The following is a 20,805-nucleotide window of genomic DNA, read 5'->3' on the forward strand; positions in this document are numbered from 1 at the left end:
AGCACTATTGGCATGTTGTAGAGACACACAGAGTAACCCCGCAATAAGTAGATGCCAAAGTTATGGGAGCTTGGAACCACAGAAGCTGTGGTGGAAGTCAAATTATCCATTGTGAGGTCAATTAAGAAAACACACACACACACATACACACACACACTCATGCATGCATACACATTGAAGGTCAAAGATACATGTCTAATGACCAGGACTGTAATTGAGTGGTTTTTTGGTCTTGACTCCTCCCCTTGTAAACACTCTCAACAGCCACTTGCCCCCACTGTAGTACCAGGGCAGGGGAATGCGTAAGAACACAAAAGAACAGGAAGCCAGCCCCTGACTGGAGTGAGGGAAAATGAAAACAGGCACACTCCCTACTCTGTCTCTACAGCAAACCCACTCTTCAATACAACAATCTGTAAGTAGAACAAAACCCTTTAAAAGCACAAAAGAAAAAGAAATGAAGAAAACAAAAACCAAAAGCTGTTCTCAAAATTCTGAAATGTTTCAAAAGTAAGTTTGCCCTCTGGATGTGTACAAGCTAACTGTAGTTTACCGCCAATGAAAAGCAAAAATCTAGACCCTAGGATCTTACTTTTTGGATGAATTTGTATATTTTCCTGCTTGGGTCTTCTGGGTCAGGTACTTCTCCATCACGAATAGCACTCATAAGTGCCACCAGCTCTTTAGGGACAGACACCTAATCAAGGAGAAAAATCATTCCTAGTCATAAATAAAAGCTTCTATGTGTCTTAAACTATATACGTAAAATAACCTTTTCCTCCCCTTCTTGACTATCTAATAAACAGACTATGAACACAAACGGTATATACATATACAAAAAGTATATATATACACACACACACACACACGGACACAATGTGTATATATGTGTATATATATGCACACATATATATATGAACACAAAAAGTATATATATATACACACATACACACATATACATATCAATTTTGTAAATAAAATTAGCAATATAGGAAACTGGTTTCTTTAAAAGTGAACATGAAATTTCTATCCATTCACCCATGCACATTAAGAGCAGAGTTTTGGTAGAAACTGGATTAAAATCTCAGCTCTGCCACCTAATAACTAACTGCACAAACTTGGGCAAATAAATATACCCCCTGAGCCTCAGTTTCCCCATCAAGTAAGTGTAAAACTTCAAAGGCTTGTTGCAAGGAATAAATAATATAAGTAAAGAACCCAGCACCATCCCTGGCAATGGCAGCCACCATCCCTGCTCCCCCTACACTCACAAAACAGATTCAAAAGGATGTTATATACTCACTATAGGACAGAATGGTTTTGAACAATTTTGTTTTGAAAACACACACTTGGAGTTACAAATGGAGGAACCTTTTAAAAGTAGTAACTGTAAAAACTAAAATTTATTGCTAAAAACTGTCAAATAATTTTCTCTGGAAATCCATATGGAAAAGACCCCTATGGGGCAAACCATATGGTCATTAAACTGTGTATCCTAGCTCCATGATTCTGAAAGTTTGATTTCTGACGAATGCCAGAATAAAGGACTCTCCCAAGTATTAATGATCAAGCAAGAATACATTCCAGCAGGGGCTAGACTTTCATGTTCTTCTTGCATGGCTCAGGACTCAAAGCTATGACTGAGGCAGGCACAGAATTAGAAGCTCCTGAACCAGGGCTAAAACAATTATAGATTCTAAAGCATGAAAGTGTTCAGGAAATAATTTGGTTCAGCCACCTCCCTTCATTGAGGTGGTGATACGTTATATACATGTGCTAACTGAGGTTGTGAGGTCATAAAACTTGTTCAAGGGTCACATCATTATTTATCCATATTTTTAGAAATGGGGTCTCGCTATGTTGCCCAGGCTGGCCTTGAACTTCTGAGTTCAAGTGATCTTCCCACCTCAGCCTCCCAAGTAGCTGGGACTTCACATAGTTATTAAGTGGTGGAGAAGAGCCAGAACCCTGGAATTCTTTGCCTCCACGTATAATATATCATTGCACTATCCTAGGTGTAATTTGGTTGTGGAATTATTTGGGAAGCAAGAAGGCCCTATAAATATGGGTCTCATTCTATTTGCTTGGTCTAAGTAAGTCTAGCATCTGGGATAGTGATTATTTAGTAATTACAGTCCACCTTTTCCAAAAAGGATTAGCAGTACCCACCAAGGGAGTAAGTTGGAATTGCATACAGACAAGTCTGGAATATATGCCCACTAGACTTATATGGCTACAGAATGCATTTATACAAACTTGAATCCTGCAAATGTCAACTTTTAAAAGTTAAGTAAAAATTGTTTCTAAGTTCTTATTTTTAAATCCAGGATTCTGAATTCCTTTTTTTTTTCTTTTGTTTTTTGTTTTTTGGGGTTTTTCTTTTGAGACAGAGTCTCACTCTGTCACCCAGGCTGGAGTGCAGTGGTGCAATCTCAGCTCACTGCAAGCTCTGCCTCCCGGGTTCACACCATTCTCCTGCCTCAGCCTCCTGAGTAGCTGGGACTACAGGCGCCCGCCACCACGCCCAGCTAACTTTTTGTAATTTTTTTAGTACAGACAGGGTTTCACCATGTTAGCCCAGATGGTCTCCATCTCCTGACCTCGTGATCCGCCCATCTCGGCCTCCCAAAGTGCTGGGATTACAAGCATGAGCCACCGCGCCTGGCTCTGAATTCCTTTTTAAAAGTCAGATTGGTTTCCATTTCCTTTTTTTCACAGTTAAAATGTTTAAAACTGCCTTTAAAGTAGAGATTCAGAATGAGTGCCACAGCCTCTTTTTTTACATATTTCAGGTAGAATTTCATTAAGAAAAATAATTGTAGCTCTAGAAATTCACTTATCTCTGCTTATCATTTATACCGTATTTACTGATATGCATCATTTAATTCAGTTAATAATTTGTAATATTTACCTCTGCAGTATAGGTTAATTTCACAGAAGGAGTGTCCTGACAAGGAAGGACTGCTCTGCAGTGGATGGCCTGAAAAAGGGAGAAACAGGAAGAAATAGCTATTTATCTTTCTGATACGTCATTAAGAAATCATTAAAAATTGCAGCATTGTTCTTAGACATATTTTTTTAAAAATAAAAACAGGTCTCATTTCTTGAGATTTTTTTTTTTTGAGACGGAGTTTCACTTTTGTTGCCCAGGCTGGAGTTCAATGGTGCAATCTTGGCTCACTGCAACCTCTGCCTCCCAGGTTCAAGCGATTCTCCTCCCTCAGCCTCCTGAGTAGTTGGGATTACAGGCATGTACCACCACGCCCAGCTAATTTTGTATTTTGAGTAGAGACAGGGTTTATCCATGTTGGTCAGGCTGGTCTTGAACTCCCTACCTCAGGTGATCTGCCTACCTCGGCCTCCCAAAGTGCAGGGATTACAGGCGTGAGCCACTGCGCCTGGCCTCTTGGGATCTTTTAAAGTCCAAAAATAGATTCTTCAACTTTTAAAAATCAGATTTTCCACTTTAATCTATGGTTAATCCTCACATTTCAGTTGAAGCATGGAGAAACTGTTAAGCAGTGTTTCCTACTCTATGCTCTGGGGAACAATAGTGCCCAGTGAGAAGTTTTCAGAAACCTGAGAAAAAAGGGCTCTGAGGCAAAACAGACCTGAGAAGTATGGCATACTGCACCGCTGTCTTGCAGAGCCACGAGAACATTAGCCTCCTGAAGGCTCTGAACAGACCTTACAATAAAGAAACCTGTTTGATTTCTTACACTTATTTTAACACAAAACCCATTTCTCTCCGGTTTAACAGCTAATGGGATGCCAGTGTTCTAATGAACACAGCCTAAGAAATGTTGCTGTAGTCTTGACACTTCAATCTTGCAGCAAACCTTGTAAGTACAAACAAAGAAGCAAAGAAGGGAGAAAGAACTGTCTCTCTCAATACCATCTAGACATATTCATTCATATCATATGCAAAGTGTTTCTCTACTGCCACACCAATCGTTATTAACATTGGTTCCATCCAGTATGACCAGAGGCCGGCTGCCATGGCTCGCTCCTGCAATCCCAGCACTTTGGGAGGCTCAGATGATTGTTTGAGCTCTAGAGTTTGAGACCAGCCTGGGCAACATAGTGAGACCCTACCTCTACACAAAAAAAATTAGCTGGGCATGGTGGTGCACATCTGTAGTCCCAGCTACTCAGAAGGCTGAGGTAAAAGGATTGCTTGAGCCCAGGAGTTCTGGGCTGCAGTGACCCAAGTTCACACCATTGCACTACAGCCTGGGCAACACAGCAAGACCCTGTCTCAAAAGAAAAAGAAAAAAAAAAAAAGAGCACCTACAATCTTATAACCGGTCTGTTTACAAATAAGTCTGTCTACTGCTGGTGAGCAATGGAATGGAAACCCAGCCTCATTGAGATAGTCTACTAAACTCAAAGGAATTCTGATATTAACACCCTTCTCTGAAGCTATCACAAATCCTAAACATACTTCATTCCACCACAAGCTTTCTTAAAATCCCCAAACTCCAGGTCTTTTCATTTTAGTTCCAGAAAGTTCTCCAAAGATACAGGCTCCCAAATGACCTCTAGATGTATTAAGTAGGACTAGCAGAGCCACCTGGTTCTCTCTCCCAAAATAGAGTTCCAAGACCATGCCTCTAGAGTTCCTTGATGGTTTCTAGTTAGGTGACATGGCAATACCAAAGGGGTTTTTAAATGCATTTCACTGGATAAGGCCAAACCCAGGCAAATATGCATACAGAACAACCGTAAGCAAATTCATCAAACAAAATCATGTCTACATGTTTTCTATCAGCTGCAATAATTTGTTAATTTAGCTGAAATCTGTTTCCCGTATTCCCAACATTGCTGCCAATAAGAAATGGAATAATATATTCAAAATTAACATTTTCGTGACTCACAAATCTTGCATTTCTTGCCAACTTTGGTTAATAGAAATTCTATTAAGAAATACTGCCTGAAAATCAGATATTCATGAGATAGAGATAGTGCAATTTGTACACTCTTGCGTATAACATTTCATCTCTTCTAGATTATTAAACTGAGGGTTTCTTAGATTAAAAAGATGTTTCAAGTGGCCATAGAAAGTAAACAGGTCTGATTCATATGCTAAATCCTTTTTTAAAAGGATTTGTATTGAAATTTGAACCTAACACACAGAAATATTGGGAGAGATGAAACATGTAAAGAATCTAGCACAATGCCTGGAAATAGAGCAAATGCTTAATGAAGTCAGTTCTCTTAATTGTACATTATTTGATTACTATGAAAAGTAGGTATTTTTTCTTTCAGAAGACAGTTTGAAAAGTATCCTTGTGACAGGTTATCTCTAATTGTATGGCTCTTTACCTTTAGTTTTAAAATGGAAAACAGAGGTACAGTTAATACATTGATATAATATATATGTTTGTAAATGTAAGAAAAATATGGAAAACTTACATTCCAAACTCAATGGTGGTTACCTCTGAGCAATGGTGTCTGGAAAAGGTTTGGAAATTAAATCTTTCACTTCCCATTTCTTTACTATTAGCATTTTTCATAACCAGTACATATTATTTATTAATTTTTCCTTTTATTTTATGACTATTTACTGAGTACCTACTCTCTGCCAAGTTCTAAGTCAGGCCTAGAAAGTCCAATCTAGGTGATCACATTTCCAAACTGAAAGAAGCTTCTTATTTAAAGTAATGCATGAGTGTATTAATAGTGAAAGATAAAATGAAAATACATAATTTATCTTATATGTTTTTATAGATCAATTAATATATTATATTAGGTAAAACCCACATAATCCATAAAACCACTGTTCATTTTGCTTCATTCAAACGTATGTGCTGGGAGTTTTCTGCATCAGAAATCATTCTGGAATCCTTTTTACCTGGCACTGACTAAAGAGATATGGGTGTTCCTTCCCAGAAGTCTGTTCAGGAGTGAGCCACTGGAGAGCAGAAGATTTTGGAGAGGTCTCAAAAGAAATTTCTATAACGATTTCTTGATTTCTGTATGAAACAAATAAATATATTAGTAGAGTATGATTCTATCTAGTGAAAATTTAAACTCGTAATACATACACTGAGTAATATAAATAACATAGTATGCATTCTCATCACTGATTGACAGTAAGCTCTAGGAATGCCATATCCTCAGTGGGTAAATCTCCTCTCAGTTTTCCTACCTAATTGCCAGCCTATGGGTCCTTCTACCTCTCCCAGGCTAACTGCTAGCGAAGGCATGATGGCAACTAACAGTGGTTGAGTACCCCATTGTGTGTCACGTACTTTGCATCTGTGATATCATTTAATCTTTTATTAGAGTGGAAAAGTGAAAGAAATCATTTTGGAGCTTCAACTACCATAGCAGCAGGTGCCACAGCATGACACAGAGCAGTGCTGGTCTGCAAATTGTTACTGGCCCAGGACAAGACAAGACCAGAAGTTGGGAGTCAGCATTGCAAAAGTTTTAGAGTCATTTTTATGTCTGTTGAATCTAATAATAAAAAATGTGTGCTTGTATTTCATCTCTTCTTCCTCATATTTCATTTTTATTGCACTTTATAAAAGTCTATGACAGATTGAAGAGGATAAAAATTGGTCCTTTACCCCAGAGAGTTTGAGAAGCACTGATAATAAGGGAACAGCAAAGCTTTAAGACCAGCAGCCCTGCTGGTGTTCGAATCCTGACTCTATCGCTTACTGGTACCGTAAATTTGGAGAAATTACTTGACCTCCCTATGCCACAGTTTCCTTGTAGAATGGGGTGAATACCATCTACCTCACAAGTTAGACTTATGTGTTTCCCTTCTCTTAAAGGGAAAGAGAAAGCATGAAAACACTGGCCACTGAACAACTGGGGTAGATCACCCTTGTTCTAGGCCAGTAATTTCCACCATTTTTCCCCTCTACAGTATATCAAGAGGTGACATATACTCCCAATATGACAATTCTGGTTGCCACTTTCTTGAATAAGTTATTTATCTAAGGTTCCCTTTCCTCATCTTTAAGTGTAGATTATACCAGCAGGGTTACTGTAAGGATAAGATACAAGAATGCATTTAAAGCACTTATCCCAAGATTGCTGCACTGTAACAGTTCTATCTTTGGCATTAAAATTGTCCCGTTAATACATGCAGCTGGCCTCTGGGGCAAGTGCAAGGAATGTGCAGCTTGTAAAAGCTGCCCAGGTTATCTTGAAATGCCTTCTTAGAATGGCATGCCCCCACCATCACTCTAGATATTAGTAAAAAGATGAATCGTTTAAAAACTAACAGTTCCCCAAGTCCTTGTTGTATTATATACAAACAACATTTTTAGTATCTTAAGTATATATAATTTTAACTGCTGTATCAACTTTAATCTGAACAGAAGATGAGGAGAAGTAGGGTACCAATCATTACATATTTACAAACTAAAATTTAAAAATAAAAGATATTTTAATTAGTTAAAAATATTTTTCCCCATTATTTAGCTGTAAAAAAGAAAGATCATAACATTCATACTTGCTCAAAGCGATAGGAAGAGAGATTTCCATTGGCGATCCCTTGTAACTTTGTCTTTCTCCAAGAGCATATTTGACTTCTTGTCCATTGATCACTACTTTTTCTATTATAAGGTCCTTTGTATCCAAAACCTAAAATGAATATTTTTAAATAGTAAGAAAATAGTTTCATTTACCAGAAAAAACTTTTATTAGATATAGGTTACAACAACTAGTTGCTTGTGGAGAGTAAAATACAGAGTGAAATTAGAAGAATTAAAGAGTTAAAAGCTAGTCTAGGTCTCATTTTTTGAGAATCTAAGCATCCTGAAAATTTTTAGGTTCTAAGATTTGCATATGTATTGTTAAGTAACCCTAGGACAGTTACACAAATTTTGGCCTTTAAGTAAAAGTCAAATCTGAATCAAAATATGTTTGCTTCTGACTCCTAAAATTTTCTCTATTATGAAAAACTTTACCTATAACTTAAGTTTCTTTCACTCTGGCTCCTCAATACATTACACAATATATTTCCTCCTAGAACTTGTGTAGGCCAACTCCCATGTACTTTCAAACTTCATGTTCATTAAGCAAATCAGCAGACTGTATGTCACTGTGGTTGTATACCTAGAAAAAGCCCAACCTGTTATGGTAACTTGGACCAAATGATTCTGCAGAGGATTGGGAGGCCATATCTACTTGCCATGGCCAATTAAGGACAACTGCTGTGGGCATGAAGGAGTGGCAACAAGTGTCAGAGTATTTTCTATCCCCAAAATCCTGAGCCCTAGAAATCATACTCTTTAATTATCTCTCAACTAATCTCTTGTCCTAGAATCTTGAACCTTCCTATGCCACAAGACTGTTTCCCAACAACATAAACAAAATTCTGCTTGATGGATCTACCCACTAACTATTCTAGTTTTCCTCCTTCCTTCCTTAAACTCCAAGGGAGTTTATGACTGTTATGACTGCTACTTCTACCTCCTCATCCATCCTCCTCCCTTTCCCCTTCTTCCATCCGGCTTCCAGCTCCTTTACTATTGAAAGGGCAGCCCTGATCAACAAAGTCTTTTCTGTCCAATAACCTTGACCTCTGTCTACTTACAGCCCTTATGGACCATGTCATCTGGTTAAAACCCCTTCCTTCGCTTCTTTGCCTGTACACGAAAATCATAAAAGGTTCTCTATTTGTCTAATGTTTTCCTTTCCCCTCCTTTATTCCAACTCAAAAATATGGATATGTCCCAGTGTTCCAGCCCTGGTCCTTTGATTTTCTTGCCATATTCTTCACTCCCTAGCTCTTACTCATGCCTACATCTTCAACTAGTATCTCTGTGAAGATGCCTGCCATTCTAGTTCTACAGTTGTATTCCCTCCCCAGGACCTCAGTCTAATTGCCTGCTCAACATTTCCATGGGACATAGCACCACATATTGAATAGGCTTCTAAAAATTCCAAAAATGACTTTTACACTCCCTGAATCAGGTTTCTCCCCAGATTTCTTGATTCTGTTCAAACAACTCTTCCAGTTCCCTAAGGTTTGATCCCATTTCCCAATCCCACACAGCCACTTAAAAGTTGTTATTTCACAATGTCTTCATACTTTTCTTTTCTTTCCACTACTACTAACGCAGGTCAGGCCCTGGACTGGTAGAACTGCTTTCTATCAGATCTCCCTGCCTCTGGCATTATTTTTTTTCCTTTTCTGAAATCTGGCTTGGCTACATGTAAGGCTAAGAACCAGCCATTTCCCAGCTGCCCTGCTTTTATATTAGTTAACCATGTGTGATAAGCTCAGAAATCATCACAAGGACAATCACTAAACTTGATTCCCACCTCTCTGGAGTCAACAATTTTTGTTTGGGAAGAAATTTCCATCTTGGTTTGTTTTCCTTTTTTTTTAACATTTTTTTAAGAGCAGCCAAATTTGTTATGAGAGTACCATCTTTTTCCCTCCTAATGGCCACTTATTTCAGGCTACTTTCTTCTGGGGGTACGTCATCTGTTATCCTTACTCTAAATTAGTAGAAGATATGGTTTATATCTTATTTAAAATAATAGGGTGGCCGGGCGCGGTGGCTCAAGCCTGTAATCCCAGCACTTTGGGAGGTCGAGACAGGCAGATCACGAGGTTAGGAGATCGAGATCATCCTGGCTAACACGGTGAAACCCCGTCTCTACTAAAAAATACAAAAAAAAAAAACTAGCCGGGCGAGGTGGCGGGTGCCTGGAGGCTGAGGCAGGAGAATGGCGTAAACCCGGGAGGTGGAGCTTGCAGTGAGCTGAGATCCGGCCACTGCACTCCAGCCTGGGCGGCAGAGCAAGACTCCGTCTCCAAAAAAAAAAATAGGGTTACTCCTTCATATTCTAGTATCTCTCTAGTCTCTTCATAGTCTAGTACCTAGTTCTGAATAGCTATTCAGAATAGCTAACTTGTTTTAAAAACTTAATTTGAGTATCTTGTGTTTATAACAACACATGCTCATATAGATGAATTAACTGGGTCATTTTCCAGTGGAACATAGTCTGTTTTCTATATTGCCTAAATTTTCCAAATCTGTTCAGAATCAGAAGTGTCATGGTGACAACTATTTTTTGTGAAATCTTTTGATATCCCCTGTGTTTGTTATAGCAGTTGGCCCTACCCTTTCCTATAACACTTACTGTACTGCATTATAATGGTTTCTTTTTCCATTAGACTAAGTGTTCTAAAACAGAGAATGTTACTTAGGTCTGTATTCCCAAGGTTTAGCACTCTGCCTCAAAAACACTAGGTGTCAATTAATGCATGAAGGAGGTCCTAGACCAAGAGAAAACAAAAACTGCAATGTTTAAGCTGTGTATCTCAAGTCCTAAGCCTCAACTATCATTTGCAAACTACTTTTTAAAATTTCCCTTCAAATTTCAGTGATGTTATTTTAAAAAAATAGTCAAAAACTGTAATAAGAAAGAAAAAGAAAACTGGATCGTTGACAAGTTGGATTTAGTACTTTTTAAGAAACGTGGTAAGCATCAACAGCTTTACTAATGATAGGATATAATTTATTATGTTTCACAGTATCCTCTTTGAACAGTACCTCCATCCCCTCAAAAAACAGTTGTACTTCTCAGTAGCTGGTCAGTTGCCATGGAATAGATATCTGATTCCTTTTTTGCACAGGCCGGTAGGAAGCTCCATGTCAACCTTGTGGCCCACTTCTTTTAAAGTACAGAGGGCTTTATGCCATGGATTTTGTTTCTCCTATCCTTATCTCTCTTCCTCCAAATTATGTAATTATTTTTAATCTTATACTATATATGTTGCTTCAAGCAGTCTCAATCCTTTCTAGAACAAAGGAGAGTTTTTTTTAAAAAAAGCTTTATGCCTCATTATGATGTCTGTATTTACATTTTCTACTTGCTATGTGCAGGGATATGATGGAAAAGAAAAAAAGCATAGGTTTATGTGTGAAACACAAAACTAAAACTAAAAAACCACCTTGATTTGATTCCCAGTTGAGCCATTTACTTAGTGAAGACAAGATGGTTTGCAGTCATAAATACCTATTGTTAACTGCTGGCTTCTGCCTTGGCCATGGCACTAAAACCTCAAGCCACTAACCAAAAGAAGACCTAAACATTTCTGAAAGTTTCAGTGAAAACAAAAAAAATGTTTGAAAGTTATCATAAATTTGGAGGATCAAACTTCAGTGTAAATAAAACAAAACTTGAAAAGAATTTTAGAAAGCTGAGAATTTGTCCAATTAAAGCTCCTTCAGCATTCCTCAACATCACAGACTCCAAGAATGGAGAGGAAAAGAAGACATGATGTCTCTCCTGACTCAGCACTGGCACTGGGTCTTCCCATCTCACCTCTGAAATTCAGCTGGCACTGTTATCAATGTAGCCCATGTTAAGCTTAGGCACTGTTTTCTAATCTGTTTTCTAATTGAAATCATCCATTAATCAACCTTTTGAATGTCCTCTACATGCCAGACATAGACTATACTAGTTGAGATACAAAGAGTTATGAAACACAGTCTCTACATTCAAGAGTCCACAATCTAGTGGAGGAAAGAAACAAGTTAACTTTAAATAAATATTAATTAACTAATTAATAAGGTTAAGCTCCTGGTCTAAGGCTTTTGTCATAAATAAGCAAACAATTATAAACAGATGTCACTTTGTACTACAAATTGCCTTCCTTGTATAACATCTAACATTATTATAATTCCTTGCTAAACAGACATGCCAACCAGAAATTACAATTTTTAAATCTTACTTTTTTCTAGATTTGGGGAATGTGAAAACAATGAGCAGATTTTTAGATTGGGACATTCTTCTCAAAATTTAAACATCCTGACTCTTGCTTACTTATAGAACAGAGGTAAAGTTTTTATTTTACAAAAGTGATGAGAACACATGGACACACAGGGGGAACACACATGGGAGCCTTCTGGAGGGTGGAGGGTAGGAGAAGGGAGAGGATCAGGAAAATAACTAATGGGTACTAGGCTTAATACCTGGGTGACAAAATAATCTGTACAACAAACCCCCATGACACAAGTTTACCTATATAACAAACCTGCACATGTACACCTGCACTTCAAATAATAATTTTTTTTAAAGTTTTTATTTTACAAAACAGAGGTAAGTGTGAGGTCATATTAAGCAGTAAAAAGCTATAAAAATTTTCATTTTTTTTCAGCATAGTTTATAATTTAATTTTTTTAAATAAAGGTGAAGAGCAAGAACTTTCCAGTTAACTGAGAGCTCTGAGTGGGTTTGGGGCTTAGTCAAGGTTTTATTATATCTTAAACCAACTGGAATATTTCTTCTGAAATATATGTTGCAGCTAAAGATTCAAGGAAGAATTTGCTGTCCATATATTAGAAAAACCTCTTTAAATTTCTTCCACTAGCAACCTTCGTTTTGGTTTGGAATCATTCACATCTGAACACAAGTTTCCTGAATTGCTTAATTTTTAAATCTCTAGTACTTTTGAGTTTAGGACATATAAACACATGTTCAAATATGGCAGTCCCATAGTGTGGTTTTTCTTCTTTTTATTATTATACTTTAAGTTCTGGGGTACACAATGCAGAACGTGCAGGTTTGTTACATAAGTATACACATGCCATGGTGGTTTGCTGTGCCCATCAACCTGTCATCTACATTAGGTATTTTTCTTAATGCTATCCCTCCCCTAGGCCCCTACCCCCCACAGGCCCTGGTGTGTGATGTTCCCCTCGCTGTGTCCGTGTATTCTCATTGTTCAACTCCCGCTTATGAGTGAGAACATGCGGTGTTTAGTTTTGAAACTGCAATGAAACAGGACTTCAGCCCTGCCCAGGCAAAGTTGCTACTGCAATTAAAGATAGCATGGTACTTCAAGAAGTCCAAAGTGCGATCTACAAGGAAATAGATGCCTTCTTGCTTATCTTTCTTTCTTATAGTACTTTTGGTGATTACGTATCCGTACATAGAGGAATCGACCTATTTTTCAAATCAATCAGTTTAGCAAAATGTTGAAGGCCAAAGAGTAAGAAAGTTAAGCACTTATTAGTTCATATTAATGAAATCAAAATGCAGATCTTTCCTACACAAATAGGAAAAAGAGGCCTGAAAGCCACCAATTCTTATCTGCCCGATCTGATCTGATTGCTTATTGATGTGCTTTAGTAGATTTCACCATGCTATACTGTGTAAAATACACGTGTAGCATTCTGCCCTGGTGAAGAAGCCGAATTTGGCTGTCTTTTCCTGACCCTCTTATTTCTAAAATGCTCTTCTATGAAATTCTTCCGGTGAAAGGTACAAACCAAATACTATCGGGCAATTTGAGCAAGAACATTAAATATAGGTTATATGATACAGGTAAAATCATTGAATAATATTCCATGAATCTACAACCTTTCTTCATTCCAATGGTTATAGAGTTTGTAGAAGTATGTGTTTTCTAAGTGAAATAACTACTTGGCTCCTTGGAACCAACTATTAATAAAGCGTATTGAATCATCCTTAGAAAACGTGAATGTCCCACCCGTCCTTAAATTACTAGAAGATAAGAAAGTTGATAAGATTAAAAAGTAGAAAGGACCCTGAAGAGAGCTGCGCCTAGAGTTAGCAAGAGGGGACTGTTAGTTTCAAAGTAGCGGGGAGAGAAGAGGCCTGCCCAGCCGGGGCTGGGAATCCTAAGGGGCTTGAGAACGACTAGCAGGGAGATCCAGGGAACTGGGAGGGAGACGGATGGGTGGTGCCCTGCAGACCTGTGGATTGAAATAAGGGTTCCTGGGAGGCAACCGTGGGATCAGGGATCGACAGGACATGGGATCTGAGACTTGGGTGAGATTGTTGACCGAAGAAGGTGCGCTGGGGGCTGGGAAAAGTCTGGGGCCCGAGGAAGGGGGCTCTGGGCCGCAGGCCGAGGCAATGGGGAGGCCATAGGGTGATTAGAGCTGGGAACTAAAATTATGGGGGCTATTGCAAAGATGACACCTAGGGCTGGGTGAGTTGAGAGGAGTGGACGAGGCGCGGGATGTGCCCAGGGACCTCGGAGAGAGGATCGGGGCGAGGGGCGGAGGAGACAGACGTGAAAGTGGGGGGTGAGGGAAGGGATGCAGAAGCTAAGTGGGGTTGAGAGGGGGTGCTGTGGCAGATCTGGGGACCGAAGAGAAGTGCACAATATGAGTTGGATGGGGGCTACAGAAGAGCAGACGGGGACGTGGGGCTAGGCAGGGGCCGCGGCGGGCTAAGCCGCAGATTCGGGAGCCCGCAAGGACTAGGGGCGTGGGGCAGGGAGCCCGGGAGAGGCGGGCACTGGGCAGGCGCCCCACTGTACCAGGCTGCGCAGATTGTCCTCCTGAGACTGGACCGTGAGAGCGGCAGTCCCGGTCAGCGTCCGGCGAGTAAAGTCGACGCTGCAGCGCAGGTGCAGGTGCTTGGTCCGGCAGACGGAAGCCGGAGAGGCCAACGAACAGGTATCCACTACCTCGGGCATGGCTCTGGGGGATCACACCGCACTGCGACCTACACCCTAACGCACAGCTACCAGACTCGTCGATAGAGAACCTGAGGAGGAGGGATAGAGGTAAAGAAGAAGGGGAGGGATTCACCGTGCACGCCGGGAAAGGAAGTTTCTTAAAGTCAGACGAGCGTTGGGGGATGAGTGAAGGAACTACAAGTTCCATGGTGCCGCGCGGAAGCGGGCGCTTGGCTACCTGGGAGCGTGTGTGTTAGGGGTGTTGAGGAGGACCGCGAGTGCTGCTGGAGCTGGGGAAGAAGAGAAGGGGAGTCCGGGCAGTTAGAAGAAGGGTGGCCTGAGGGAAATGATGAGAAGTGGAGGAGGAGATAAAACAGAACACTACCATTTTGGCTCTGTTCAACTTCCGTGAAAGTTGTGGTGGCAAACATAAGAAAATCGGGTCATCGGTCGCTGCATGTAGCGAGGGCGGGGCGGAGCAAAAACGAAGAAAAGGCCTATCAGAAAAAACCTTTTTGTGTGGTTCCTCGTTAGTATAGTGGTGAGTATCCCCGCCTGTCACGCGGGAGACCGGGGTTCGATTCCCCGACGGGGAGGCATAAGAGTTGTTTTTGTTTTATTTTTTAGCAATTCAAGATTTAAATATGTTTCAAGTAATTCAAGGTTTAAGCGGTTGTTTTGTCAGTTTGAATGTTTATTATGGACATCCCCAGACCCTGCAGCTCCCAAACGGAGAAAGCCAACATTCTCATCTTAGAAACTAGTGAATTTCTATAAAAGTTATGCACTGGCCGCAATGGGAGTGCACAGCTGGGATGTCTAGCTCAGCTCTGGGGCCCTTGTGGCAGGTGAAGGAGAACTGAAGGATGCCTTGCCTTTAGGGTGGGGCCTCAAAATTAAAACTGGAAAAATTAGAAGAGGCTAGGTTTCAAAGGACCTTAAACAGGTGGCCTTTTAATCCTGGGTGCATTAATGGGGGACCCATTGAAGAGTTTTCAGCAGGGGACTGATAACGCATGGTTAGACTCATGTTGTAAAATGTGGTAAAACCATTAGCAGGAGATTTAGGAAACTATTAAAATGGCTCAATCAGAAGATGCTGGGAACCTGACATAGGTAAGTAGTAAGTTAGGATAGAGAGGAAGGAATGAATGGTAGGAATACTTAGGTAAGTGGATTCACAGACTGAGAGGAGACTAAGGGGTCCTAGTCTTTCGGCTTCAGTGGCTGGCTAGTCATTAACCAGAGGCAGTAGTCTATATGAAGAGGACAGTATGTTAGGCTGTACTTACATTGCTATAAATACCTGAGACTGGGCAAGTTATAAGAAAAGAGGTTTAATTGGCTTACAGTTATGTAGGCTGTACGAGAAGCATAGCTCCGGTATTTTTCTGGGTAGGTCTCAGGAAGCTTACAATCATGGCAGAAGGTAAAGAAGGAGCAGGCCTCTACATGGCCAGAGCAGGAGCAAGAGATTGGGGGTCCGGTGCCACACTCTTAAACAATCAGATCCTACAAGACACTGTGGCGAGGACAGCACCAGGCCATGAAGGATCTGCCCCTGTGACCCAAACACCTCCCACCACGCCCCACCTCCAACACTGAAGATTATAATTCAACATGAGATTTGGTAGGGACATATATTCAAACTAAATCAGACAGATTTAAGGGGAAGACGCTAAATTCAATTTTGGACATATGAAATTTGAGAACCTATGAGGGTCGAAGTGGAGATGTCCATGAATCACTTGGATATTTAAGTCCATAGCTCTGGGGAAGTGTCAGGTAGACATGACCATGTCACATACCGTGGTGGATCAAATTATGACAGTGGGTAAGCTCAACCCAAGAAGAGTGTGTAAAGATAAGGGTAATGAAAACAGGTTGGAAGCTGAGAGAACACCAGAATTTATTTTTTTTTAAAGGGCTGGAGGAAGAGAAACTTATGAAATAAACTAGGAAGAGCCAGGCATCAATACCAGATGCAGTCCAGAGGACCACCAAAGTGAGAAGTGAAAATTCTCTAGATTTGGCAGTGGGGTGAGAGTGGGGAAGGTGGTGGTTTTGTTGACTGTTGTGATTTGGTTGAAGATGGAAACCAGGGAGTGGTGGATTGAGCAATGAAGAGAAGAGGGAGGTGGAGCATAAACCACTGTCAAGTTGCTTGGCCAATGTGAGAAGGGAAGATAAAGGGGCAGCTAGAGACGAATGCAGCATTGAAGAAGCTTTTTTTTTTTTTTGAGACAGTCTCACTCTGTCGCCCAGGCTGGAGTGCAGTGGCGCGATCTCGGCTCACTGCAAGCTCCACCTCCCAAGTTCACACCATTCTCCTGCCTCAGCCTCTCGAGTAGCTGGGACTACAGGTGCCTGCCACCAAGCCTGGCTAATTTTTTTGTATTTTTAGTACAGATGGGGTTTCACTGTGTTAGCCGGGATGGTTTCGATCTCCTCACCTGTGATCTGCCCACCTGGGCCTCCCAAAGTGCTGGGATTACAGGCGTGAGCCACCGCGCCCGGCCAAGAAAGTATTTTTTAAATTTTTGCTTTTTAGGGCAAGAGAAACTTTAACATGTTTAGATATAGAGGTGAAAGGGCTTCTGGAGAAGAGAAAAGTTTCTGCAGAAGGATCGACTCGGAGGCAAAAAGGTAGAGAAGAAGACAAAAGTAAAAATTTCAGAGGTGTGGGGGATAGTTGATGGATGGAGGATGCTGGTATGGCTCAATTCTCTATCAAAACTGACGAAATTTGGCTCCAGCAGCAACAACAACAACAACAACAAAATAAACGGCTATATTTCTGGATATCCTTGTGTTGGCCCCTGCAAACTAAAGGAAAACAAAATAAAACAAAAAAAATCCCAAACTATAAATTCTAATACCTTACACCTGCATAGGTCCTAATTCATAAGGTGTAAGAATCTGTGATCAACGTTTGCATTTTGAGTTTTTTTGGCAAGATTTTGTCCTGTTGCCCAGGCTAGATACAGTGGCGTGATCACGGCTAACTGCACATTCAACCTCCTGGACTCAAGCAATTCTCATGCCTCAGCCTCCCAAGTAGCTGGGACTACAGGCACCCGCCACCATGCCTGGCTGGTTTTATATTTTTTGTAGAGACAGGGTTTTGCCAGGTTGCCCAGGCTGGTCTCAAACTGCTGGGCTCAAGGGATCCACCTGCCTTGGCCTCCCAAAGTGCTGGGATTACAGGTGTAAGCCACCACGCGGAGCCACACACATTTTTTGAGATCACCAAATCTAGGGTAACAAATACAATAGATGCCATAGAATTCATTTATTCAAATAATACACAATCAAATCATCTTCTTTATCTAGTATGGAGAAAGGGTAGTTTGTTTTAATAAGAACATCATTATCATCTTCTATTATTGATTACCAGGAACCCACAGAGTTTATGCCACTTGTGTTTAAATGAAAATATCCACAGACAACCACAAATAAATTCCTCCGTTAATATATTCATCAAATAGTAAATACACAGTAGGAATTGTTTTGTGAGATGCCACTCACCCCAAATGTAGAATGTACAAAATTCACAGTTTACAAGCAATTGGAGTATTATTGATCTCCAATGGGAAATTGAGAATGCTTCCAAAAATGAAGCTTTCCACTGCATCTATAAAAGAAGGGTAAGGCTGGGCACAGTGACCCATACCTGTAATCCCAGCACTTTGGGAAGCTGAGGCAAGCAGATCGCTTGAGCCCAGGAGTTCAAGTTCAGCCTGGGTAATGTGGTAAATCCCTGTCTCTACAAATAATAGTAATAACAATAATAAAAGAAGAGTAATATCAGGGTCTAGTTACCAAAGGAGACTTAAAGATGAAAAGATGATCTATATGAAATATTATGAAAAGAAATAATACCTATATTTATAGAGCCATATGAACAGGAAGAATTCCAGCCCTGTTGTTCACCTGGAAATGTTACTTAATCCCTCAATCCCCTCAGGATAATTGAGGCACCTGTGGCCCATGGAGTTGTTGAAAAGATGAAATGAGATAAAGTATGGGAACTGCTTGGCATTGTGATTGGCACAGATTGGGCATTTATTACATGTTAGCTAATAGGATTATTGCTGTTGGCTTTTATTTTGTCTATTTTAACCACTTTAATGTTACTTTTCCTTGTGTTAGCAAGAGCTTTTAAGACAACCTGGGAAATGAGAAGCAACCATGGTTTGTACAGCAAAACAAGTCACACCAAATTAGGCCTCTAAAAAGGAATGGCAACATTAGCAAAGATCATATGTTTTGAAATGCATTTACGGGAAATTTCAATTGTTGCACAAATGCTTCCCTTAAAAGGGCAAAAATACTTTACATTGTTTTCTCCCCTTCCTTTACATATACCTTTCCTTTCTTGAAATAGTCAGTGTAATTTGCAGATATTTATTAAATGCATTCTACTACATTGTGCTGCCTAGAAAATAATTGGGAAAGGCTCTGTCTTACCTCTTGGATAATTTATACTCTAGTGTCCCGCTATACTAATGACCTAAGACAACATGGTGTTAAGAGGAGACTAAGGCCCAAGGAAAACTATACACGAAATTCTAGAGGGACAAGTTCTATCCCTTTGGGGAAGGTCAAGAATAATGTCATGATTGACATAGCATTTGAGATGGGATTTGAAGGATGAGCAGAATATTAATAGGAAAAATGGTTGCATTTAAGTATGGGGAGTGGGAGGTGGGCAGATTTTCAGATGGACTTAGCAGGAATCAAGGCATGGGGCCAGAAGTAGAGATGTGTTTGGAAAAGAACAATTCTGAAGGTACAAAATCCTACAGGTTAATGCAGTGCCCTCACACACTCCTCAATAATCTGCCTTACTTCTTTCCTCTCCAGGTATACATCTGGCGTGACAGAGATCATTAGTTGTCTCCTAATACCTATATATCTTTTCATCCTTAGTAGTAAAACCTTCCATGTTTAGCTGGACACATGGCCACCCGGAAGTAGATATTTCCCAACCTTCTTTGCAGTTAGACCATGTCATTAAGTTCTGCCCAATGGGATGTAAGTGGAATTGTCAATTACAACTCCTGGGAAGTGTCCTTAACAGTAACTTTATTTTCTTTTTAGCCTTTTCTCTATTCTTTTCCTGGAAGGTAGATTAGATACATTGATGGCTAGAGCTCTAACTACCATGTTGTATCATGAGGTTGGAGCTGTGTGCTGAGAGTGGTGGAGGAGCAAAGTAGAAGGAGCCATGAGCTGGAAATAGCCAGGTCTCTGGGGATCATGGAACCCTCATGTGAACTGCTCTGAATTTCTTATCTTTGAGAAAGAAAGAAATTTCTACTTTGTTTAAGACAGTGTTATCTTGGGTTTTCTGTCCTCTACAGGGAACTCAATCTTTCCCAAGACTCCTGGTCTCAGTTGGGTGAGTTTATCAGTTTTGCCCCAGATACTTGCCCTTATCTGTTGGTTGTCCACCACATTATCGTGGACAGATCTTTCTTCCTTCTTGCTTGTGTTATCTGCTAGAGCATTCTTTCTAACGTAATCATCTCACTCCCCTGCTGAAAATCCTTCAAGGTCTTACTAACATCGCCAGTTGATATTATCTGCCTTTTTTGATTTAAGGCCCAAAAATACTAGAATTTTTGGCGTAAAATCCCAGGGATTAAAAGATGAATGTGGGCTTTTTTTTTTTTCAAGAAAGCTTTGGCAAAATTTTTTAAATAACCAAGTATTCACAGTATATTATAATACTATTATATTTGATGCTTTTATGATTTTTTAAATCTGAAATTATATTAAAACGAAAGATGAGTCTCATTTCTTGTGTAAGTTAACTTTTTTGTTGTTATTTTGGCATTTGATGTTTGTAAGAGTTGAGAATCCTAATTTTCTGAAAAATGACATGGAAAACTGCAGCAGTACTTCTGGACTGCACAGTTTGGTGCTCTTCGAGACCATGTTGCCATTTAAACAGAATGGCTTTCTCCCTTTGCTCTGCCTGCTTATGTGGTCTAGCTAGCTCCTGATTAAATTCTGCCTCTTGCCTCTTTTTTGCAGAAATGTGTATCCTCTGCATGCATCAAAACATCACACTATACCCCATAAATACATATACTTTTTATATCAATTAAAAAAAAAACTAGAAAAGAAATGTGTATCCCCCTTTACACCAAGTTAAATCATTCAGCTTATTATCTCCAAAGTAGTATAAACCCCCAGTTTTAAATCAAACATTTCTTTCTGTTTTTCTTTTTTTTTTGACCGGGTCTTGCTCTGTCACCCAGGCTGAAGTGCAGTGGCATGATCTCAGATCATTGCCACCTCTGTCTCCTGGGCGTGCAAGTGATCCTCCACCTGAGCCTCCTGAGTAGCTGGGACCACAGGCACAAGCCACCACGCCCAGCTAA

General features: G+C 40.2%; 1 protein-coding gene and 1 non-coding gene across 3 annotated transcripts in view; one reads left to right on the plus strand and one right to left on the minus strand.

Moving 5' to 3' along the window:
• Positions 1-20,805, minus strand: part of LTA4H (leukotriene A4 hydrolase) — a 42,512-nt gene that overhangs the window by 20,745 nt on the left and 962 nt on the right. The window contains exons 1-5 of one of the 2 annotated variants that reach the window (XM_011934241.1): positions 14,273-14,573; positions 7,472-7,602; positions 5,855-5,975; positions 2,912-2,980; positions 593-697 (exon numbers count right to left, since the gene is read on the minus strand). In XM_011934241.1, coding sequence (XP_011789631.1) covers positions 593-697; positions 2,912-2,980; positions 5,855-5,975; positions 7,472-7,602; positions 14,273-14,431 — 585 coding nt within the window. In that variant the 5' untranslated portion in view covers positions 14,432-14,573. Of the gene's footprint in view, positions 1-592; positions 698-2,911; positions 2,981-5,854; positions 5,976-7,471; positions 7,603-14,272; positions 14,574-20,805 lie in introns of those variants that run through there. The other variant, XM_011934251.1, reaches the window with a different exon arrangement.
• Positions 14,938-15,009, plus strand: TRNAD-GUC. The gene has a single exon. It is a non-coding gene; the product is annotated as a tRNA-Asp (tRNA).

Source organism: Colobus angolensis, unplaced genomic scaffold (genome assembly GCF_000951035.1).
Source record: "Colobus angolensis palliatus isolate OR3802 unplaced genomic scaffold, Cang.pa_1.0 Scaffold10, whole genome shotgun sequence".
In the NCBI taxonomy this organism is placed as follows: domain Eukaryota; kingdom Metazoa; phylum Chordata; class Mammalia; order Primates; family Cercopithecidae; genus Colobus; species Colobus angolensis.